This window comes from Anoplopoma fimbria, chromosome 8 (genome assembly GCF_027596085.1).
Source record: "Anoplopoma fimbria isolate UVic2021 breed Golden Eagle Sablefish chromosome 8, Afim_UVic_2022, whole genome shotgun sequence".
NCBI classification, from domain to species: Eukaryota; Metazoa; Chordata; class Actinopteri; order Perciformes; family Anoplopomatidae; genus Anoplopoma; species Anoplopoma fimbria.
In genome coordinates this window covers 117,279-140,757 of record NC_072456.1, presented here as the reverse complement: position 1 = coordinate 140,757, position 23,479 = coordinate 117,279, and the positions used below count along the sequence as shown (strand labels likewise).

General features: G+C 40.6%; 1 protein-coding gene across 1 annotated transcript in view; it reads left to right on the top strand.

Annotated features, from left to right (window-relative positions):
- The window catches only part of LOC129094340 (F-box-like/WD repeat-containing protein TBL1XR1), a 40,283-nt gene that overhangs the window by 6,336 nt on the left and 10,468 nt on the right, over positions 1–23,479 (top strand). The window contains exons 3-4 of the mRNA XM_054602468.1: positions 10,943–11,007; positions 23,048–23,149. Of these exons, the coding sequence (XP_054458443.1) occupies positions 23,092–23,149 (58 nt within the window). The 5' untranslated portion in view covers positions 10,943–11,007; positions 23,048–23,091. The remainder of the gene's footprint in view (positions 1–10,942; positions 11,008–23,047; positions 23,150–23,479) is intronic.

Below are 23,479 nucleotides of genomic sequence, written 5' to 3'. Positions count from 1 at the left end.
TTGTATTGGAATAGATTAACGAGTACACGTGCACAGTATCGGAACTGGTATTGCTATTGACTAATATCTAGCACTTATTATGTTTATGAGAAACCCAAATATGCTAGTTTGAGCGCTCTGGAAGAAACCAGGATACTGTTGCGTATGAAACAGTATATGACATCTTTTTTATCACAATTACAGTGACAATTTATTTATTATTCATATCATCATGTGATATGGTTAAAATGTGCGTAAGAAGTGCTGTCCATGCAGAAGTTTCAGATAGGTATGGGAGAATATGAAAATTTCATGCAATGAGTATCGTTTGATTATGAGTGAGTCTTTCATAAGGTAATCATAAATCATGAGGGCCCTCTGCATAAATAAATAAATAAAAACAGCAACATTATGTGAGTCTGTTCTTTCCTATTTGATAATTCTTGTATTTTATTATTTTAAAAACAGGCTCCATTTTTCACTTCTTTACCATGATGGCAAGATGGACATGTTTTTCCAAATCACCCGTTACGATATTCAAGATAATCCCAATAAAGAAAACGTAGCAGCTTTCAGAAATCTCTCTCTCTCTCTCTCTCTCTCTCTCTCTCTCTCTCTCTCTCTCTCTCTGTGTGTGTTCGCTAGAGAGAGGAGACTGAGGATGATCAGCTCCGAGCAGACAGCTTTTGACGATCAGAGCAAGAAGCAAGAAATTAGCAGTAAAGTTGTCAAGTGGTGGTAAATGTAAAGTGTAGTTTGTAATATTTACTTTCCCTCTCATCTCCTGTTGCCGGTTTGTTTTTCTAAGCATCATGGCGCCTACTCTATTCATAAAAGCAGCCTCTTTTTCACATCTTTGAAGATGCACACATTGACATACAGAACATGCATTTACAGTCAATTTAAAAAAACAGCAATGCGTTTCTGTAAATTCAGTACTGAACGTTTCCAGAAACTGACAGTTTCATATTGCTGGCTTCAGTTTAAGGAATAAAATGTTAAGACAACTTTTCCATCGGTAGTATTAATAAGCAGCAGATGATTATTTTGTCATAAACAGGCAACTCATTTTTCAATTTTCCTTTCATGATGCCACATTATTGAATGGATTAAATAATTAAACGAATGAAGCGATTACTGTTTGCCCCAATTGTGATAGAAGCAATTCTTGTTTTTAATGATAAACCTTCAAAATATTTGAATGCTTTTGAGTGGCAAAATTTTTCAATTTCCCCCCCCAGCTGATTCACGATAGAGAAGTGTGTAAGCAAAGATGCATGGGAGAATCTGGCCGACATTCCCAGTTGACCATCCTCACATTGGCCCCCCCCCCGACTCTACTGCAGTAAAGGCTTCTATTAATGTCCATACTGTACTTGACAGCAGAGTTTTAAATGGGGCAGTGAGACTAATCTGTTGTGTCTCTTAACTTTGGTCATTTAGACTGAGAATAAAAGCAAAACGTGGACATTCAAATCTTCTGTAGTGCAGCTAAGCTTGGACCATGAGGGTCTTTTGAAATATAATAATGTGAACATTAATAGTATAAACCGGATGTGCGTATTATGCACGTTGCTTTCCCACAGCAAATGTTGAGCCCAGGCGTATGGTTAGTTACAGAGCAGGCAGCTGAGTCATGTTATCTACGCGGGACACATTGATTAGCCGGCCTTATTAAATCACAGAGGACGAGTGGTGGAGTTGTACAGTTATGTAACCACTGCTCGTCAGCGTTGTGAATTGAAAAGGGGAAGACAAAATGGAAAAGAAGTGGAGTGAGTGAAAATGTCTGTCCTTGTTGGGTAATGGTGAACATGGAACAGCTCCGGATCCCGTACATGTTCAGAGATAAGGATACATATTTGCTATATTGTATAATCTAAGTGTTCTGATTAAAAAATCATTCAGTGAGCTGATACTGTGTGTTTTGAATAAATGCAATTTTTTAGCACGACGTCGGTGAGTAAAGAGCACATTGTTTATATGCTGCAGCTAAAGGATTTTGAGGATGTTTTCCAAACCACCAAAGCTGCAGTACGATTAACAGCTTCATTATGTTTATGTAATCTGAACAGGTTTGAAAGAGGCAAAAGCACTGAGGTTTGCTCTTGTATTGAGATGCTGAAATGTAGGTGGAATTTCTTATTATTACTTTTAACATATCTGATGTCCATTTTAAGAGTTTTTACGCAGCCTGCTCGACTAGCACGTCAGTTTATAAAGCCTAAATCTTAAATATGGCTGCAAAAAACAATCGATTTTTGTTAAATGTTATGACGCAAGTCTCCTTAGGTGGAAACGGACGGCCAGTGCCTCGGCTTGTGTAGCTCACGTGAGGAATTACAGGATATTAGGGCTTCCACTTTCCTATTAATTATTCTCTCAATGATCTTACCGATGACTCGCTAAATGAAAGTGATGAATTTTCATTTAAGTTCCTTTTATTTTGACTATTCAATTTAGAATAGATTTAATGTTTTCATTTTCTCACCATGTCTGTGTCCTCAGGGTCCCCTGCCATACTCGGTGTGACTCGTTATCAGACTGGTTGTCTGTTTACAATTGTCAACAACTATACAACTGGTGCAACGCTTTGTTTGTTCTGCATTTTCTGGTCTGCTGAAAGATGCATGGAACCGAAATTGGTCGTGATAATAATCTTACAATTACTGAAGTGATGATAGGGCTATAAAAAAAATGCTGTTTTTTTTTCACAATAATGTGGTTTGTTATAAGTCGTATTTGGCAAAAAATGCATGTAGGATTGCCTTATATTGTTGTTCTTTTGAGTGTATTTTATCCCAAGTAAATGCAGTAAACTTCTATAATTTGTGACTTCTTCAAAGCGCAAACTGTTTTGAAGGAGTAGATAATACTAAAGGCACACACACACACACACACACACACACACACACACACACACACACACACACACACACACACACACTCACACTCAGGCCTGCTCACACACCCTTGACAGCAGTCACATGGTGTGTGTGGCAACCCCAGGGGTCAAGTTCAACATTGTGAAGAATGTGTCTGTGTGCGTAGTCCCTCCCCCTCTTTACCCACAAGGCTTTGAAGTTTACAGGCCTGCCAACCCCCCTCCCCCCTGCTGTAGAGGGACCGAGGGTGATTATTTGTACTCCAGCTTCCGTCCCAACCCCTGGAAAATCCCAGTTTACTTTGCCATTTAAATTAGCTGCTGGATCCACTATGATATATCTGATATAAAATAGAACAAATGTGCCATGTCCCTTTGGCTCTATACATAGTACTTGAAGTAGATCAGCATATTTGTTGAAGTCGATGTACTTTTCTTTCACCCACATGGTTCAACTTATTGTAAGTCAGCTAAAGAAATCTAATATATGATATATTCTGTTAGAACACATCCTAACTCATACAGGTATTGATTATAACCCAATATGAGATTTAAATTACTGCTTAGTTAATAGGGATTGATCCAACTTTAGCCCAATAGTATTTATTTCCCGTATTTATTTCCCACAGATTCTGCATTCAACAGAAATCAGAAGCGTTGTGGTTTCAGTTTGTAGTCTGGGTAGTATTGACCAATCGCGTTCGAGCAGGCTTCGGTTAAATGCAGGTAGACGGTCTGTGTGGAGAGCAAAACAGGTGGAGCGCATTTCACAATCTGGGAACATACCGCCTATTGTCTGATGATGATGATGATTAAGCTTTTTATTGGTTTAAAATGATTATGCAAAGTGGTTACTTGGGAAACAATCAGGTCGTACACATTGTCTCTCAATTCCGGTCTAATCTGACTCAAACTGAGCAGTGCACGGAACAGCTTGAGTTTTTGTGCCACATGGACCAGCGTTAAACAAGCAGAGAGCTTATTATTTACTTACCGGCTACCACTGAGGTTACGCCGGTACATTTTTCACATTTAGGCAGCCTTTAGACAAACAATAGCGCTGGTTAAAAAATAACTTCGTTTCAATAGGTCCACTGTGTTAGCACAGCTGGACTGCTGCTGCAGATGCCTCAAACAAAGAATATGATCCCAGCTCAACTTATGTCATAGTGCTTTTTAGGGCTACAACTAGGGGACTGGGGATGCCCCAAAAAAAGGATCAGGTCCGGAGTTACCGGTTCTGCTATCGGCACTCTAGAAGTTACGCCGTAAGAAAAATCTCCCAAAAAGCATAATATCGTTTTAGAGCATGTATTATTTGCTGCCTAATGCTCTGAACAGCTGACCACACACTGAGAGAAATGCACACCTGAAGGCACTTTGTAGCGGGGCTTATGCACTCTGACCATTTGCTTTAATTCCGTTTCTGTCTACGATCACGTGTGCAGCCGGAAAAAACATTTTCATTAGTCGGCGTCACGCGGAGGCACAGCTTTGCTCAGAATATAAACAATTTTATTGAGGGGATGGAAATTTGTAACAGACTAGTTATTTAAACACAATCTTTGTCCATGTTGACGTCAGAGGCACTGGTTGTGTACAATTGGCGCTCTGGGTAGCCTGTGCTTCTAAAAGGGTTCCTGTGTTCACATTGGTTGTCCTGCCTGTGCAGTGGAAGATTGCCCACTGATACCTGAAGCTGTGACCACCAGCCCCCTTTGCCACCTCTGTTCCTGCTCAATGTGGTTCTTTTTCAGTATCTGGAGCTTTCTTTCTGCTTTCGTGAGTAAGGAAACAAAAAAAAAAAACATTGAAAGGAAGCGCTGAGTCACATATACGGGTCTGAGCGGGGATTTTACCTGCTACGAAGACTTTGTAAAGTATGGTTGCCTGCAAGCTTGTTTTCTACATTTTGAGTTTTGCCAAAAATAATGCAGGTTGCTTAAGCAAGAGTTGGATTATAGCGGTTCATTTTAATAAATAATTCAGTATATTTATATCTTTGTGTTCATTTGTTACTTTTTGTTCTGCAAAGTGAAAAAAATCAATGTTTAAGTCAAGCCTGACTGTTGACTTACACATAGAAGAATGATCCCATTCTCTTCCACACATTGAGGAAGCTTATTGATTTAACGCTGGTGTTTGATCTATACTCGATAACAGCCGCTACCCAAAGCCAAGGTATCCCCACCGGGACTGAAAAAGCTGCATCGGTTCATCTCTGGTGTTTCAGTTTTGGATGGCGGCATATGGTCGGAGAGGGAAACAAACAGACCAGCCACGTGAAAATAGAGCTGATCTGTGCACTGTCGGCTTCTGCGGTCAGTGTAGCAAACTTAATGATCATAATGGATGCACTCTGCTGCGAACAGGCAGCGGCAGACGTGTCTGTGCCCCATATATTTCTGAAGCTACATGCAGCATTATCTTTTATATTGTTGCAGGGTACACCGCAAAGAGCTAAGGCCCAAAATGTCCCCCAGACTATCTCCCCCGCAACAAGCTCTCTGTAACTTAGATGTAGTGTTTTACTAGACTGGGTTTCTCTGCTTGTGTACTTCATGAGAGAGAGAGAGAGCGAGAGGGAGAAAGACGAGGTGTATTTAACTCCAGCTAAATGTCATGGGATCTTTGCAGTGCTCTGCTGTATGGTACTGCGTTATTATCAGGGATAGCCGGGGCTCAGCGCTGCATCAGAAGCTAATGTGTTTTATCTGTAACAGAGTTAAATCTGAGCTGTGCTTTGGTTGAGCTTGCCTCATGTGGCTTTGGATTGGCCAGTATGAAAAGAAGGCCTGATCGCGGATCTTGTGGTGTCACGCGTGCTTAGTGATATGACCCATGTTTATGATGTGGCATTGTTGTTGGGTGAAAGGCCTGTGGTCCATAAGCTCCCCATATATACAAGGGTGCAGGGATTGTGTCACTTTTGGATGGCGTGATGTTAAAGAGGCTTTCTTATGATTGTGGTCATGTTTTATATGGATGACGGTGTCTGTCATGGGAGAGAAGAGAGATTTAAGGAGCAGCCCAAAAAGTTGTCTTTAACCCTCTGAACCACAACCAGTTTTCATGCCTTTTTCACCCCCGTCACATTTGACTCTCTGTGGCCTCGTTTTAACTGCAGTATATAAGTCCTGCGCCTTTTATGGAAACGGCACAATCATAGCTACAAGTATAGCACAGTTAACATGCCTTAAATCGTAAAAAAGAGAAAAAAAACGCTTACAATGGAATATATATATATATAATTTTTTTCCAATTGCCCACAAGTGTTACCAATGTTGGAGATTTGGAGGCTCTATGTACTGTTTACTGTTTTTATGGTATTGGTTTAGAGCAAAAAGTTTGTTCGGGGCGAGATTTTAAATGAGACATGTCAAAGAAAATGTTTTTGCTGAAATATTTAAATGATGAGCTTCGTTGTGCCTGCTTTTCTGATGGGAGCAATCGTTGCACAGGATATATTCAAGGACCGTCGGTAAAAATCTGATAATGACGGTCTTTAATGCTTCTGGCTGTGATAAACGGTGTAGTTTCTAGGGCTGTAATCAACCAAAGAAATTCTTGGTCGACTGAAACCCTGAAATTTCGACTAAAAATCGACTAATGGGGGGGGGGGGCATCACGTGCATCTGCGCAATATAATAGCCCATGATTACCGAAAATATATACTGAGCACAAGAAGGCAATTAAACACAAAAGGCAATTCAGGGAAAAATATCTTTATTAAAAATCCCAGATCATGTACCAAAAATAAAGCAAAGGCATGATTGTCTGGCGCGCTGGCACTGAATATCCAGGTTCCAAAACTTTTAACAGGTTCTTAAAACCTTGGCCTTCCACGACACCAATGGGCCTCATATCCTGAGCAATAAAATTGACAATTCCTTCTGTGATATCATGTTTGCGTTTGGATGATAGAGGAGGCTTAACATCCAGCGTGGTCTGCAGTTATAAAACGAATAAACGATTATTAGACTAAAATATTGAAATATGTTTAATGATATTAATAGGCTATAATATTGAAATATTACCGTTTTTAGATGATACGCCATGTTTGTAGTCGAGCTGTGATATGCAAACTGTTGTTTGCAAATTTTACATTCAACTTTTTTCCCGCCATCTATTTTGGAAAGATTCTGCCACACTGCCGATGTCTTTGACATGGATGGTAGAGGAGGAGGACTCACATGAAACTTAAATGAAACGCTCAAAATAAAAATAGATATTCAGCAATTAAACCACCGGACGTTGAATAACATGGACCTTCTTCAATCTACCTGTCTCTAGTGGGTTGGGCTAATCCAAAATAGTGAAAACAAGGGGGGTGTTCTCTGAAGACAGGCTGTTTTCTGTGAAACAGGGCTCTGAAAACACCCCCATTAGCACTTGGTACTTTCCTCCTGATGACGACTTTATGAAATTAACACGGCAAAAAATCGACCAATCAGAATTTTGGTCGACCCAGAACGTATCGACCAATAAGTCGACCAGTCGACTAGGACTTTACAGCCCTAGTAGTTTCGGCGGTTGTTTAAAGAAAACATGCTTTTCAATCATGTATTACCGTTCGCAGGGTTAATACAAAATAAGGGCGTACGTAAGGATCCAGTGTTGACCAAGCGATGTTGTCAGACTGGTGGCGCGACCCATATGGGGGTCTTGGGGCATGCTCGTCTGCATACAATTTATGTACATTTTAAAGTAAATTCTGCCCCAAATAAGAGATGTAGCTGATCACAATACTCACGGTACTGAGCGTGTCATGGTTCTGATTCTCTTACCGCATAGGCAGAAAAAACGCAAATGGTTTTTTTTCCTGCTGATACTGATTACCAATCACCTGATTTTATATATATATATATATATAGACTGGCAGTATCATCCTTTTACTTTGTCATAGACAGGTAAAATGTCATGGACATGTATGTAAAATGACTTGCCCTTAACTGAAACTTTGAAAACTCAAGCAAAAGCATGAAAATAATACACACTTAAAAACACCATAAACCCAAGCAGTTTGGCTGTTAAAAGAGTAGGAAAGTTTCCTGGGAATTCCTATGACTGCAATGTATGTCCCTCTTAGGTTTTAAGAGTATATAGAGCATACAAGTCGTTCTCCTCATTAGACGGATTGGTTTTGTATGTTGAGAGCGTGCATGTTAAGAGACTTCCTCTAGATCTCCCGTCGGCTCCTTGCACGCATGAATGACGTGAAACGATTCACTGATATGGTTCTTTGAGACATATTCTTATTATAAAATAGTTATTTCCGGGTGTTTTTGGATGCTCAGGAAAAACGTATTGATTAAAGGTGGGCTGATTTAAGTGACAGACGAAAAAATTAGCATAGCAGTCTCGTCTCTGCTGCCGCTAGTGACGAAGCACTCTGGGGTGCTTTTTTTTTTTTTTTTTTTTTTTTTTTATATAAACTTTTGGAAGTGTTCGTGCAAGAAGTACATGACAGATGCAAAGCTGCGATAAGCCATTTCAAACTTCCAGTGCTTATACAGCGCTGCGTTTGTAGATCTATATCTAAAATACTTCCACACTTTAGAGGATTGTGGGTGAGGCTTTTTAAATTGCAGCTTGTTCTCAGGGGGATCACATGCTTTGACCGGCCATTCTTGCAACGCGCCAACACATGTTCTGCAAATGGTCGTATTTTTGTAATCCAACCACCCCCAGTCCTACTGTAATGCTACGTTCCCAGCTGTAACATTACTTCATACTTGCCTACACACACACACACGCTCTCTCCCTCCCTCAACCACACATTTGCTGATGTAACGCAGTGCCACTCCCCCTTCGGGTGGCCGGTGGTGACGGCAGAATGGCAGTGGAATACAATAATGTGGCTGTAAACTTTGTAGTTTGAGGAAGGCAAAACCCCAAATGCCTCCAAACACGTCTTGCAACAATATTTCCACCACTCGCAGTCGCAATCTTTCTGAACTTGCCTGCCTGTTTCATCATAGAGACTGACCTCTGGTGGGGTGTGCTGCTGTGCACAATAATGCATCACATCAACGCAGCGTCATAGAGAGCGGAGAGTCTTTATTTGTGATGGTATTGAAAATCATACCGTTAGGATTTCTAAATATCCTGGTTTACCGTAATACCGCCCAAGCCTAGCTAACCACTTAAAAGATGGGTCAGTAGTACTTTATACCAAACAGAAAACACGATTTCTATTGTAATATTTACTTGAAATGACGTACAATATAGCCAACAGCAAGTAGGAAACTCGACAGCGATACCCGTCCAGCCTGCTGCCACAGGGATCCAGATTTACTTTTCCACTGTTGGCACTGGAGCTATAAACTTTCACAGTTCGGCCATCAGTGATGGCAAGTAACTAAGTACTAGAAACAGAGTCTCAACCCTTCACATAAAAACCAGGCTTGTTCAAGTGAGCGAACAGAGAGAGTGGTTAAACATCCTTGCGAAGCTGCATTTCTGCTCCGCATGCACAAATGCAAACCACGTGAAAGTGTAACTCGCATACTCCCCCCAAAAATGGTTGCGACCGTATTTAGATTTTTGTAGTTAAATGAGTATTTATCATGTCGATCACTCCTCCTTTCGACTTCACGTGTTTCATAATTCACCTTCGAACAAAGAGGTGACTACCTGCTTACAAACCCCATTCCCGCCATGCCCAGGGCCGTGCCCTCCAGTAAGGCCTTGGCAACCTACTACGCTCTCTGCGTTTCTTTGGCCGCACCCAGCTACTCCTGCTTTCTTTGTGGTAACACTATCTCTCCCTTTTGCTCTGCAGTCTCTGCCACACAGCCTCACCAACACTGTAGAGAGAGGCAGCAGATACGTGACAGAGAGTGAGAGAGAGAGAGAGAGAGAGAGAGAGGGGATGACTAAAAGAAAAGGAATCAAGGTCAGGGAAAATAAATAAGGAAGGAAGCAGTGAGGCAAGAGGAGGACCGGGAAATATTCAGTCCACTTCTTAGTATTATGCAATCACCATAACGTTTAGCCTTAATAATTACCACAGAACTGAAACGCAGTATGACCAAATATGGCACATAATGGGGTTCACAAAGATTGTGTTTTTTCTTGCAATGTGTTGCTCTACATAGACACGCGTGTTTATTTTATGGCGGCCATCTGCCGTTAATGTATGCAGTGAGCGTGTTCTGATGGTGTGCCGTCTCCCTCTGTCCTCACGCTGAAGAGGTGAACCATTGTTCAGACTTCTGAATGAGTGTCAGTCACATGGTTAGACCATTCAGTCCCCCATGTACGGCTGGCTACTTCATGGCATTAGTCAGAGGAGTATTTTACATTGTGATTATTTTGTTTTTTCCCAACGGACGTACAGACGGTATAAACGTCTCATGGGCCCCTTTTTTTAAAGTGGCCTGGTGGAGTGACGAGTTTTGTTTACGTTCCCCGTGTCTCACCACAAAGCTTTGTTTGTGTCATTGAGGCCTAACGAGGATGCAGTTTATAACCAGCTTGTTTACATATTTTTTTCAACCCTCTTCTTCTCTGCCTTTTGCTGCTATATTGTTATGCTTATTGACAGGTTACCACTAGCAAGTCAGTTGATGGAATAATACGAGAGCTTCAGCAGGAGTATGTATTGCATTGTGCGCACATACATGCACGTTTGGGCTGCAAACTTTTTACAATTTTTTTTTTTTTTTTTTTTTTTTTTTTTTAACTTTTTTTTTTTGACAAAAGAATTCTCAATTGATTAATTGCTAAATTCATAAAATTTCCAGAAATAGTGTAAGATTACAAACACGATTTGTTAAATTCAGCCAAATACCAAATAAATAAACCTTCCAGTTACCTTTGGATATCTGTCAGAAATGTTTTTTGTGTTGAATAATCTCGTACAGTAATTTACCATACAAACTCTGTGAAACTTGGGTCGTGTTTCGGTCAAATTTGAACAATATAATTGCCGTCCTTTTATTTATATGATGGGACCTTTTGAGTGAAGATGCAACAGTACCGCCGATTCTGAAAGCGTTCACCAAAATCCTCCGGTTGTCTCTGATCTAATCTAATTCAAAAGCCCCTAACTGTGTCTCCTTCTTGTTGCTGCAGGTTCTGAGCCCATGGTACAAGGCCCCGACTGAACATACTGGTGGGCATACAGACTTACTACTGTGGTGAGTGATCTATCTGTCAAATGTTTCCACCTGCTTATTCACATCAAAGGTCATGCAGAGTCACAAAATGGCTTTTGAACAACGTTTCTTTAGTTCTCAACAGATGTTGTGTCACTAAAGTTTGTTTATTCTCAGGAAAATTATAATCTCCCTTTTTGCCAAATTTATACCCTTGGTAATATCTTTTTGACTACGTTTGCATTCTTTATCGCCTATATGATATGTTATCTGTCAGCATTTTCTTTATTTGAGTTACTGAACAGTTGCTGGCTTTTATCTAATATAATGTATATTTTATGTTCCAGTCAGGAACGTAGCAGATATGCAGTTGCAGGATTTAAATAGAATGCACATGGATGGTTCACAGAATCACCTCTACCAGCTAATGCAGTTCACTACTGATGTTTTACCAATACCGGTAGCGAAAATGAACATATTTACTCTGGGCATTTTTAAACCCATTATTGGTTTGCTCTGTTCCAAATTGGTGAATGAGTTGTTTTACTTTCGGGTCGTTCTTCTTCCCTTTTTTAGTATATGTTGCCCATTGTTTAAATGTCTGCATAAACACAGGAACAAAGTAAGTATGAGGAAGGCAACGTGCTACGTAGAGTTTGGTCAGATTGGGGTTGGAGTCCCTTTAACACAAAAGTGCCGTTGTTAATGTCACAGCTTCCTTTCCATTCGGACCACATCTCCCATAAACCCTGTTGCTTCCTGTATCCCTTCGTCTCCCGTGTGTCTTATTCTACTCAGGAGAACAAAAGTGTTGTAAGTGCGTTTTTATTTTTGCTCCTGAAGCCATCCGTGATTGCCAGAAAGTTTGATTTCTATTGAAAGAACAGCACACTCTTCCTGTTTTGAACTGTTAAAGAATCCAGCAGATTTCCTCTGACCTCTACCCAGCACTGCACATAGCACAATGCAGGACTGAATCCATGGAAGCTTTCGGCCTCCACGGTGATGGTCATGTTTATTTGCGCTTGGATAGCCGAGGACTTTCTGCCCGACTTAGCCACACTGTTGACTTGGTTCTCTGGTTGAACCAAGATGCTTTGCTTAGACAGCTTCCCCCCATTTTGGCAGCTAGCTGTGTTAATGTCCGGTCAGCCACATTGGAAGGCTTTGTTTGCCTCACTGTAGAGCCCTCAGCTCTGTTTGTTTATTTCACCCGTGATGCTATAACGCAGCACTGTAGTTCTTAGTCATCCGGTGTGTTATTTACATAAATAGCCTCCAAGCACTGGTGCACAGTTCTCAATTTCACAGTTTCAACGGTCAGCGCGAGAAACCACATATATAGTTATGTATAATTAAATAATTATACATAACTATTAATAAAAGCAAATTTGCCAGTCGTCAAAAGTCAGATGCTCAGAATAGAAGACAGAAATGGGAGGGGGGAAAAAAGAAGAAAATGAGCCACCATTTCCTGACCTCATTTGGGGCATGTGTAGAAGTTTGTTTACATCCCTTGACCTCAGAAAGACACTCTTTCTGAAACATGGCTAGAGATTCTACTCTGTAGCTGTTTTTTGAACGTTGTACAGCAGTGATCCAGAGTGTTTGATTCAGTTTGTGACGCACTCAGTATGTTGATGGCAGACTTTCATAATGTGCCACATTCGCGCGGTCGGGGGCACAAGCAGCTGACGCACAGCGGGCTTGACTTACCGCACTATCAAACTGTTTGTAAATTCTAGCGATGGCGACGGCCCGCATCTCCAATCAAGTTGGCTGTTTTGTGTTCCAAATAGCACGATACGTTTTGTGAGTATAAGCAATGTGTCTTGTAGTTACGTGCTGGCTTCTGTTGTATTTGTCATATTTCTGATGGTTTACGGTTTTAACAATTAGTGAGGCGGTTGTTTTTTTTTGTTTTCTTGGCTCAAGCTGTATTTTGCTACTGAGACTTAAAGCTTTTATCCCCTGTGGTGAAACTGGCCTTGGATCAACAATTGGGTGCTGCTTGCCACGGTATTGTAAGTCGGAGCACGCTCTGCTGGGTTAACTATGTGGTGACAGTATTTCTAATCTATTACTGCCTTTTAAATTCTGTAACAAATTGGACGACGTATACGCCAATATTTATATATCTGTGATCAGCCAATATCCAGTTTAGCATTGGCTGAACGATGAATTTAAGGCCATGAGCAGAAAGTCTTGACATTCTTACTGGTTGTAGGAGAAAGTGGGCAGGGTGTCACGTTTCTCCTGTATTGCCAAGAGGTTTGAGCAAACATGCTCTCTGATTTTATAAAGTGTTTTGTTTGTTTGTGCAGTTGTGTCCTAAAGAGCGAAGAAAGAGGCCTTTGTTTTCAAATAAATTGAGCCCACAGTATTGATCAGTTCAGCAGTTTTCCTATATAATAGCTTGTACTCTTCCACTGCCCCCATTCTCAAAATACACCACAAATATGTCAGACATTTCTCTAGTGTGTCCGAAAGGAAGCAAAACATTTATCCCTGGTTAACCCTGATTCACAAGGAGAGCGGTCTGAGAGAGTGGAAGAAGCAGAGAGTAATGAAGAGGCACAAAGTGAGATAGTTAAATACAGATAAGGCCTGGGTCATAGTGAGATACAGAATTAGACATCTTGGAGCTTAGTAAGAGCCCAAAATTAGCCAAAATTAGATTTTGCTGACTGACTGCGGCATGGTTTGGACACAGTTATGAGACAGGATTTGATCGTACAAATTAAAACATTTCTTGAGTAAACTCTGAACTTGAGATGCACCGATTGCAATTTTCTTGGCAGATCGAGATTTTATAAAAGTCTGACCTGCTTACTCCGAAAGTAATGGTCCAAACTAACTTACTTTTTTTACTACATTAACTATGTATTATCTATTTTGTTGGAAAACAATCTCAAAAACTCAATTTTATAAGATTACATTTAAACACATCCTGTTAGGGTTGTAATTTACCTTCGCCAAATACTTAAAATTTACTGAGTTGTGCTTGAATGCATCATAATTACCCGCATTAATACTGTGCTGGGGAGAGACCCCTCGCTGTCGGCAGAAGAGGCGTCCACTGTGATTACTCTGAGCAGCATGCATTGGATTGGTCCGATCAAGTTAGTTGTTCCGAATGTTTTGAAGGTTGTTCCTCGACGGCTCATTTTGGATTTGCGGTTATGACAAATTGCGAGCTTGTTCATTACTCGCGCTAATGAACTTCCAAACCAACAACATGTTCAATGCCACCAACGTGCTGGAAAACAGGGTTGGTGAACCGTGAAAATATTAAGTCGGTTACCTATTTTTATATCTGTTACTTATTCAGTCTCTTATTCAAACCAGAGTTGATGATGGATGGAATAGTTGAAAGACTAACAAAGATGGAGTTTTGTTTTGTTTCAGTCGAGTTTGAATAGAGTGCGGTTTACAACGATCAGCAATGTAAAATGATTGTTTCAGTCGATGGTGTCTGGAAGTTTTAGGGCCGTGGTGGTGAAGACGTTTCGCTAGTGGCGATAATGATTGACTTATATGCAGTATTATTGCCCTGTTTTGAGCAAATGTTTTAATTCATCCTGATTTTAGTGTGATATTAATGTTTTATAATTAGGATTGTATTAGGTAAATTGTTGGTTTTTTTTAAAATCACAATAAACCAATTCAATGCTTGTTTATTATTTAGTGCTGCACACAAAAATGCAATGAGGACCTGCGTTTTTCTCAGCTGAGACGCTTTAGCTGCGTCTGGTTGCTATGTTACGGAATAGTAAAAATGTGGGCAAGAGCTAGACTACTCGCTCTAGATGAACTGAAGGCTGATTCACTTAATGAAAGAGGACTGACTGCTATGTGTATTCATTTCTCCTCTACATGTAGGATGTAATGGTTGGTCTTTGTGGTATTTGCCCCGCCCGTCCTCTATTGTGATCAGACTTCTGGGTGAAACGTGACAGTGACGAGCACAGCATTTTCCAAGTTTAACCTCTCAGTGGCCAAAAAAAACAAACCTGTTGTGCAGAAAAGATGTTCAGCCTCTTTTCACGCTGCTGCCAGTTATAACACGGAGTAAAAAACGCTCAATCCCACTTTAAAGGATTACAAACACTAATATCTAGTAGTCATTCTGTTTTTTTTAATAAATCTATCCAAACACTTGTGCTGGACAAGGGGCCAAAATTGTCACGTTTCCATCACTGCCCATTGGAGCTGGAGCCGATAACTAACCGTGACTACTGCAGGGTCCTTTGTCCCGGGAATGAAAGTTAATTGTACCTTTCCCACTGAAGACAACCGACAGACGGGTGTTAGTGTAGTACAATGTTTTAATACATGAAATACATCATAAATAAAGCATTACAAATTCGCCATTTGTTCTTTTGGTAGTTGGGGTTTTTGTTTTTTTATTTTCTCTGGTCCTCTCATTCCTTTCAAAGGAAATATCTTTTAAACATAGCATGTATGAGCTGTTCCAAGGGGACAGGTCATACATGTTTTCTTTTTTTAAAGTGAAAGACAATAGCAGGCTATAGGAGACAAATATAAATTCAGTTCAACAAACTCTGAAAAAATACATCTTTGATAAGCAAGAAGGCATTTGACAGTTTGAAATAAACTGATGACAACAGCTTGGCAAATAAGGCCGGAGTTAAAAAAATAAATAAAATGTATCTGGCAGAGTTCATAAAGGAGCTGAGGCTATTTGTCCACACCTCCCACCCAACGTCTGAGCTCCGTCCTGTTAAGTGTCCACTGACTATCCACAGAGCTTGAGCATGACTCATAAATTTGCCCTTTTCTTTTTTTTTTGAACAATGCTTACAGTAAGCCTTATTTGTTTTCCTCTGTATATCAGTTGTGTGGTGAGCTGGCAGGTCACCGTGTGCTTACACAGGTAATGGAGTTCACCACATCTTATTCTAACCCGAGACTCCAGCTTCACTCCCACCTACCAGAGGTCACCTAATACCCCGTGCTGTCAATAAACGGGCTCATCCTGTTTGTCTGTCGCACTACCTCTGCTTCCTCAGTCTGCTGCTAGAAATAGATGCCCGTCGGGTTCTTAGGTAAGGGTATGTGGCTTAACGGATTACTACAATAAAACCACACTCAACAACTGAAAACAAGGCTTTAATCTGGGACCTCATCACTGTGCAAAGACTGTAGAATAATGCTAATGAATACATTTGAAATAATAACTTCATCAGCATTTGTTCGGTGGGTGTGATAATATGTGAGGCACTTACAGATCAATCACCCAAACATAATTGAAATGAGTGTCAGGAGGTATTATGAATTGGTCTAGGTCAACTAAAACTGATTTTTGGCATTATGTTGTGATTTACGGCACGATTTAAATTTTTTCCATGCTAGAGTTTTGTGTTTTGTCAGCTGATGCTGCTAAACCTTGCTCTAACTGTAGTTTCTAGTTCTGTAGTTTCTAATTGTTGTCATGCATTTCTTTTTTTTTTATGTCAATAATTGGAGTTTCTGTCAATAGAAACGCGTCTCACCCACGAGAGTACAATAATGGTTTTACTTTGTAGTTTTACTTGGTAGTACGGCTTTCATCTGTTGTGCTGTAGTCATTGTGGGTCTTGTAATCCGAGCAAGCACTACCGGCGTCTCGCAGCGAGATAACCGCTGTTGATTCTGTGGCCCTCACTGACCCGCTGCATTCATGGTCCCGAGCTGCCCAGAGCAGGTTTAGCTGCCCGTCAGGAAAGGCTGACTGGCTGGCGAGGCCGACATGCTGCCATCTGTTACAGAGAGACAGCTAGTCTCACTGACCTCACAGAGGCCTTGTGAAGCAGAGCTAGGGTTGCCAAAGCAGTCTGTCACTCCCAGAGACCAGTAACCCTAGAGAGGGGGGGAGGGGAGAGACGTATGCAGATTGGAGTTCATCTCTGTTGTCATGGCACCGTACACAACTGCACAGTGGAAGGAAAAAAGACTTGACCGGGGCGTACAGTGCCGTCATTAAGTATCAAAGCTTAAACCTGTAACTTGTAATGTTTTATTTGTTTATATTAATACATGTAGGAGTTTGGATTGGAAGTAGCTAAAGGGTTCCCAAAGAGTTCTACTGCTATTATCATCTGTAGAATATTGTTTATTTGCAGATAAGCAGTCTGTATTTTTACAAATGTATTTGTTTTAATTGGGCTTTATTGGCTGTAGAAAAGCGTGGCGATATTTATTTAGTTTTTTTACACGCGTCTAAAGAATCCCACCAAAGAGAGATCAACATATAAAAAGCCAACCAGTACGATAGAATATGGTCATAAAGAGATTTGCCATTTAATAAAGGTAAAAAAAATAAAAGAAGTTTCAGCTTGGAAACAACGCGTGACTCTGATGTGTTTTAGAGTGAGAGACTATGATACATAGCAGTTTCATCCCCTCCCCCGCTGTCTGTATTTCGTTTGTACGACTTTCTGAGAATATAAGCCCACACCGTCAGGTCTCAGACAGGTCCAATAGGAATAGGAATGAGCCCCATTTCCACCTGCAGAGCAGCAGTCACAGCGTGGGTCTTCCTTACCTATTGATGCAGTAGTCTTCAAAGAACACAAAACCTACATGTTGGATATTATTATCACAGACCGGGAGGGACAAAGGACACACATGGTGCAGTGAGAAACAACAGTATGGGGCAGCAGCTTGGGATTTTCCTCAGCCATTTGTGTATCCACCTGTAATATTTATGTTGACTGGAAAACAATTGAATATAAATGTTATTATTTCAAATATTTGTGCCATACAGTCTGAGTGCTGTGCTGTACAAATAGCACTAAAGTGACACTTTTTAGTCAGACGGATGTCAAGCACACAGCTGAACGTATTTGTTGCTGTACGTAGTTTGTGTCCATGACGTAAGGTAGCGCCTGCTGTGAGGACGCTATGTCACTCTCCCTGCGGCCGAGTTCTCTGCATTCATCACGGTTGTTGTTGAATTATTTCACTTTCAGCTTGACCGTGAGTGAGAGTGTTTATCCATGGCTATTCTCGTATTCTGCTGCAGCAAACCTCAACAGGAGAACAGTTTGGCAAGATTGTACGACGTGTTTTAAACCACGTCTTTAATCGATTGCATGCATACGTCGCAGCTTGTTTTTGTGTTTGAATGAAGTGTGTTTGACAAAGCCTTTTACAGGCCATGGGTGTCTAGACGGGGGGTTAGCCAATGCATTCATTCTATTACACAATACAGCAGTGGTCGTTGCTGACACACCTTTCTAGTCGGTGTATGTAATCCATGTACAGGCAGTGATAACAAGCACCACTCATCCACCACCCTAATGTCTGCATATGCATCAGCCGTGCATGTTATCAATCCCGTTGCTAAGATAAATACTCCAATTGATATTAAGTTAAATGTGTTGTGACAGCAAGTAGGGCATAACCACATATTGATTAGGTGTCGTGTGTTTTACCACACCTCTTTGAGTGACCTCTGAGTGGGTCGCCGATCAAAGTTGTGTTTTTGGTAAAGTGTTAAAAAATTGTATTATGGTTATATTTATGTATGTTGAAAATGTAGGCCTATCTGAAAATTAAACCACATAAAATCCGCAATCTGAAAACCTTTTCTTCAAAACATTATACAAATCAGATGTGATATATGAACCGTAAAGCATAATGGGGTCATCATAGACATGGTAGAATACATTGTGTCTCCTGCACATGGAATTCAATTTTCCAGATTAGTTCTAGTATATTAATTGGGCGACCCAATTTTATTTTTATTTTATTTTTTTCTTCAGTGAAAAACGCAATCTGCGACCTATGAGCTATTGGCGGCAGGCTGCCTCCGGTTAGCAGAAAGAGAGCTCAGCCCTACCAGCGCAGCGGCTCGACAAACTGTTGGCTTAAAGTGACACGTACGCGGTTCATTATAGAGCCCGCAGTGATTGATTTTTAAGAAATCTTGAAAGTCTTCGTTTTTACTGCTTAATTTTATGTTGAACACAAGCCAACCAGTGGAAATAGCTTTACACATGACAACAGACCTTTCTGTGAATCGTTTCTTTGGTTTATTGCTATGATTTCAACACAGAAACGATGTTCACAATGGAGCTTTATCAAGGAAAGAATAGGGTGAAACTCCTGAACGCGTCAATGCTGAGTTTACTGCGTACTTTCAGATTGAAATGTGTGACGCAAGGTGCGTACCTCAACCACAACATCGCTGTGTTTTGATTCTTGCGTCTTGATTTTCTTTTGTGGTGTTGAATGATAGTCTTTGTGGCTCTCGATCTCTCTTCTCACTGAGCTGGGACTTGATTAAAGATTCAGCCTACTGTACAGGCCAGTTTGCCACTGGTAGCAGTCACAAGGGGAGAGGAGGAGGAGGAGGAGGGAAAGGAGGGAGAGGGAGAAGGAATGCAGAGACAGAGATTCCCTTCTCCTCTCCCATCCCCCCTCTGTTCACCCACACTGTCAACACAGAGGATCCTCTCTGCAGATGGTGGCTCCACAGCGCCACTGCAGTGGGATGGTGGTGGAGGGAACTACAGCGTTCTGTTTACAAACCAGTGGTCCTCCCCAGGCAACGCTGCTGTCAGATGGGACTTGAGCAGAGGGTCTTAGTGATCAGTGACTCCACAGTCTGCAGGTTTTCATTACAAACAAAACACAACGCAATGCCATTTTACTTTATACTCAACCTCCCATCTTGTTTTAGGTGTATTGATCAAAGCTGCTGTTGTTTGAATCAAATAAATTCCTGCATGCACTTCAACCAATACTCAGTTCCGAATACCATAGACAATGAAATAAAAATAAAAAAATATTCTAGATTATCTTGAGTAATGTTATCATATGTCTTTGTTCCAGACTATATGAATTAATTTTCTTAAAACAAGAACAAATTGGGTCATGAGACAATTACTTTGTGTAGTTTTCTGTGTTTAAGGGCTCTGACTGGACAATGCAGCAATCAATAAAATTGAAATATTCTCACTCTGTTTAACTGCTGCTTGTTTCAAGAAGACAAGATATTTAAACCCATTATGTGTAGAATAAAAACAACAACATTGGCACCTCCCAGTATTTAGAATAGAAAAAGACACTTTGGAAGATGACAGTGCACGCTGCTACTCTCAATACTGTGCCTGAATATCCAGATGGATGACTGAAGCTGAAGCTGCTGCGTTTACTATGCAGGCTGTGCAGACACGTTGTAAATCAATGGGCCTAGGAGTTGCATGTCAGTGTAATGTGGATGCGGTTGCTTTACATTACAGTACACAATTGTACATTTATTGGTTGATTTATGCCTCATATAAGCTACAGGCACATTGTACTACTGTGTATCGATCTTATCCAGCTTTGCGCCGGTTAACTGGCACAACAAATAGATAGAGAGAGAGAGAAAGAGGGTGGGTGGGTGGGTATCTGTCAGGGAGAATGAGAGCTTGTTTTTCCCACTTGTAGTAATAGTAAGAACAATATTTTGCGGTGTGAAGTTTTTGTGTTGAGCCAGTAAATTCTGCCTCACCCTGCCTCAAAATCAGCTGTAATAATGTAATTTAAATCAGTATTAGTGGATATTATCTGTTAAATGATGCTTCAGAGTTAAGTCGGCAAGAAATATGTACGTCCAGTATTTCTGGAGTTAGTCGTCCTTAATTTGGGCAAATGTGAGGAAGTTGAAGATTGACCTAATTCCATGTGTGGCATTGGGTCAATGTAGCCAGTGTATTAATAAGACTTGAAGTGGAGTTATTGTAAATGTATTTTCAGCAGTGGCTGTCATACATATCTATCCTTAACTAACACCAACCACAGTGTGGTATGGTAAGTAGGGAGCCGCATCGTTTGCAGCATGAAACTGTTAACTTGAAAGCAAAAGCAGCACGTCGGCTGCGTATGATTTGATAATGGGTCTTATTTAGAGCTCAGTATGTCTGCAATGCCAGCGTTTCATGCGGCGTTTGTAACGGCTCGTTTCAACATCACAAAATGCAGCCAGTTAAGTTGAGCTACTGTTTGTAACTGTTATTAAGTTACTCTGAGCTGAAATGCAATGATTTGCGTTATTTTGTCTGACCCCTTAAAACAAAAGAACCGCTCAGCCATGGCTGCCTTATTCTCTTGCGAAGGTGATGCAACTGGCTCTGGTGTGGCGTCAGCAGCTGCTGCTGCTGCTGTTGTTGTTGTTGTTGTTGTTGTTGTTGTTGTTGTGGTTGTTCTAGGCTCATTATGCAGAAATAGCAATTTTGTTATTGACTGGAGTGAAATCTTTGGCCCCCTCTTACTTCACTCAATGTATTCAGTTTGCTGTTGCAGTGACCAGTTTACCTTCAGGTTATCATTAGAGCCACAGTTGGTAACTTTAAATAAAAATAACTTTTTATTGCTATGAGAAAGTCTGTGACCTGGCCGCCATGTTGAAAAAAGTCGAGCCAAAACCAACCAACAACTTTACAATTTTACAGCTTAAAATGGCCTTGTTTGATGGTTCGATCAGAGTTTACGGGCAGTGATTGACAGCTGCTTTAGAGACTCCTTAGCTCTGATTGATTGTTTTTCTTTGGTGCACTGGCATCTTGCAGAGGAGTTGGAGCAAATATGACAAAAGGTTATTTCTTAATGAAGTTACCAACTGTAGCTTTAACATTCATATCATGTTCTCCTCTAATTACCTGTAGAAAGTATATAACATAAAGGCCTCACTGTGGGAAATCTACATTTTCTAGATCATGTAAGTTGGTCAGAAGAGCAGTCTGATCCTGACTACTTCCCACCCCCTGTTTGCGACATCCTGCAAAGGAGGAGGAGGAGGAGGAGATGGGCTTTGAGCCGGCCCTTATTTGGGATCGTCTCTCTGGCTCTCGATGACTTTTTAAAGTTGTGGTTTCCAACCTTTTTAGTTAATGAAACTGCAGACAAGAGCACCGTCGAGTCATGATCCCCTGATGTGTGCTATTACGCACAAACTGAAGAAGTCAGATCACAGGAGTGTGATTTGACTTCACACCACCCTTGTGTTTTTCGGTTGATAGTTTGTCCTGGATTGGTACCTAAATCAGTTTGTTAAATGATGTAGAAGTAATAAGGTGGTGGAGAAACAGCTTGGGGAGAAGGCTATTTGTTAAACCTTTTAGAAGCACAGCTGAATAAAATATTACATCCATGCATTAATGCACCTCCTCAAAAGTAGTAAGAGCTTAGTGCTCATGGCAATGGAAAGGGGTTCATCAAAATGTTGGATATCCAGTCAACCCAACCGCTACTATGGGGAAATCCACCGGCTAGATCTCAAGCTACCATGAATCATTCATCATTGGCCTCTGCATTTGAACAATGACAGGTACCTGAATTGTAATTAAACAGCCTTAAGTCAGGGCTTTAAAGAGTATTTGACACATTTGACGCGTTTCCCCATTCATCTGATCCTCATTTACACGGGTGTGGATAACGGATGACCAGGTGATCTTATCACGTCAACTGTGCATTTACAACCTTGAATAAAAATGCTATCTTGTTATCTTGATTTTGCTTGCATTGTGATTGGATCTTAATTTGCTACAGTTGTAGCCAGAGCTTAATCTTTTGTTATGACAATCATGAGGTAACAGTAGAAGTAAAGCATTCACATTAAAAGTTATTATCCAGTAATGTGTTCTTGCGTGTATTTGATTGGCCAACTAAGTGCCTTGCCGGACGACGTTCCAGCAAAAGATCCAGAAATAAAAACAAATAGATGAGATGGATTTGTTCCATTTTTCTGTACATTCTTATAATACAACAATTTTGGTAGGACAGCCTACCTTTGTAGTAAACCTTTATATAAACTGGATTTTGGTCCTCCACAGTGTTCTCCATTTCCACAATCTATTTAAGTAGTGAAATTACATTTTATGTAAAAAGGATTTAAAAAGGCCTCATTTAGACTGATAATATTGCAGACCCTCTGATGTTCAAACGTATCCGGCCATATTTAAATTGTCTATTATTTGGCAGTCATACGTACTGTGTACATTAATGTATAATATGCAATGAGCAGTAGTGTTAATGATGAGTGCTTCCCTTCACTGACTGAGTCTCTCTCTCTCTCTCTCCTGTTTTCCAGGCTAGGTGTGTGCGTGCTGACCTCATGGTGTAACAGAAGTAAAGATGAGCATTAGCAGTGATGAGGTCAACTTCCTGGTCTACAGATACCTACAGGAGTCAGGTATCCTCCCAAGTTCTTATTATATTCATCAAGACCGCATTTTTTTTAATCTTCAAATACCATACATGGCTTCCCTACCAATCTGACTTTTGCATCCATAGTTGTTTTGTTTTTTTATTATTTAAAAGTGTAGTGTTTTGGGTTTTTTTAAAGATCCAAACCATAAGCATTTGAGTCAAAACCACTGCACTGCAAGTCTGACCTTTTGGACAACTATAATCTCTTTTTAACCAATACCATTGATGTGTTTTGAAAAGTAAAAAGAACCAGTAAGAGATGAATGTGAGGGGGATCATGATTTTTGATAGTTGGATTGTTTTTCTCACTACT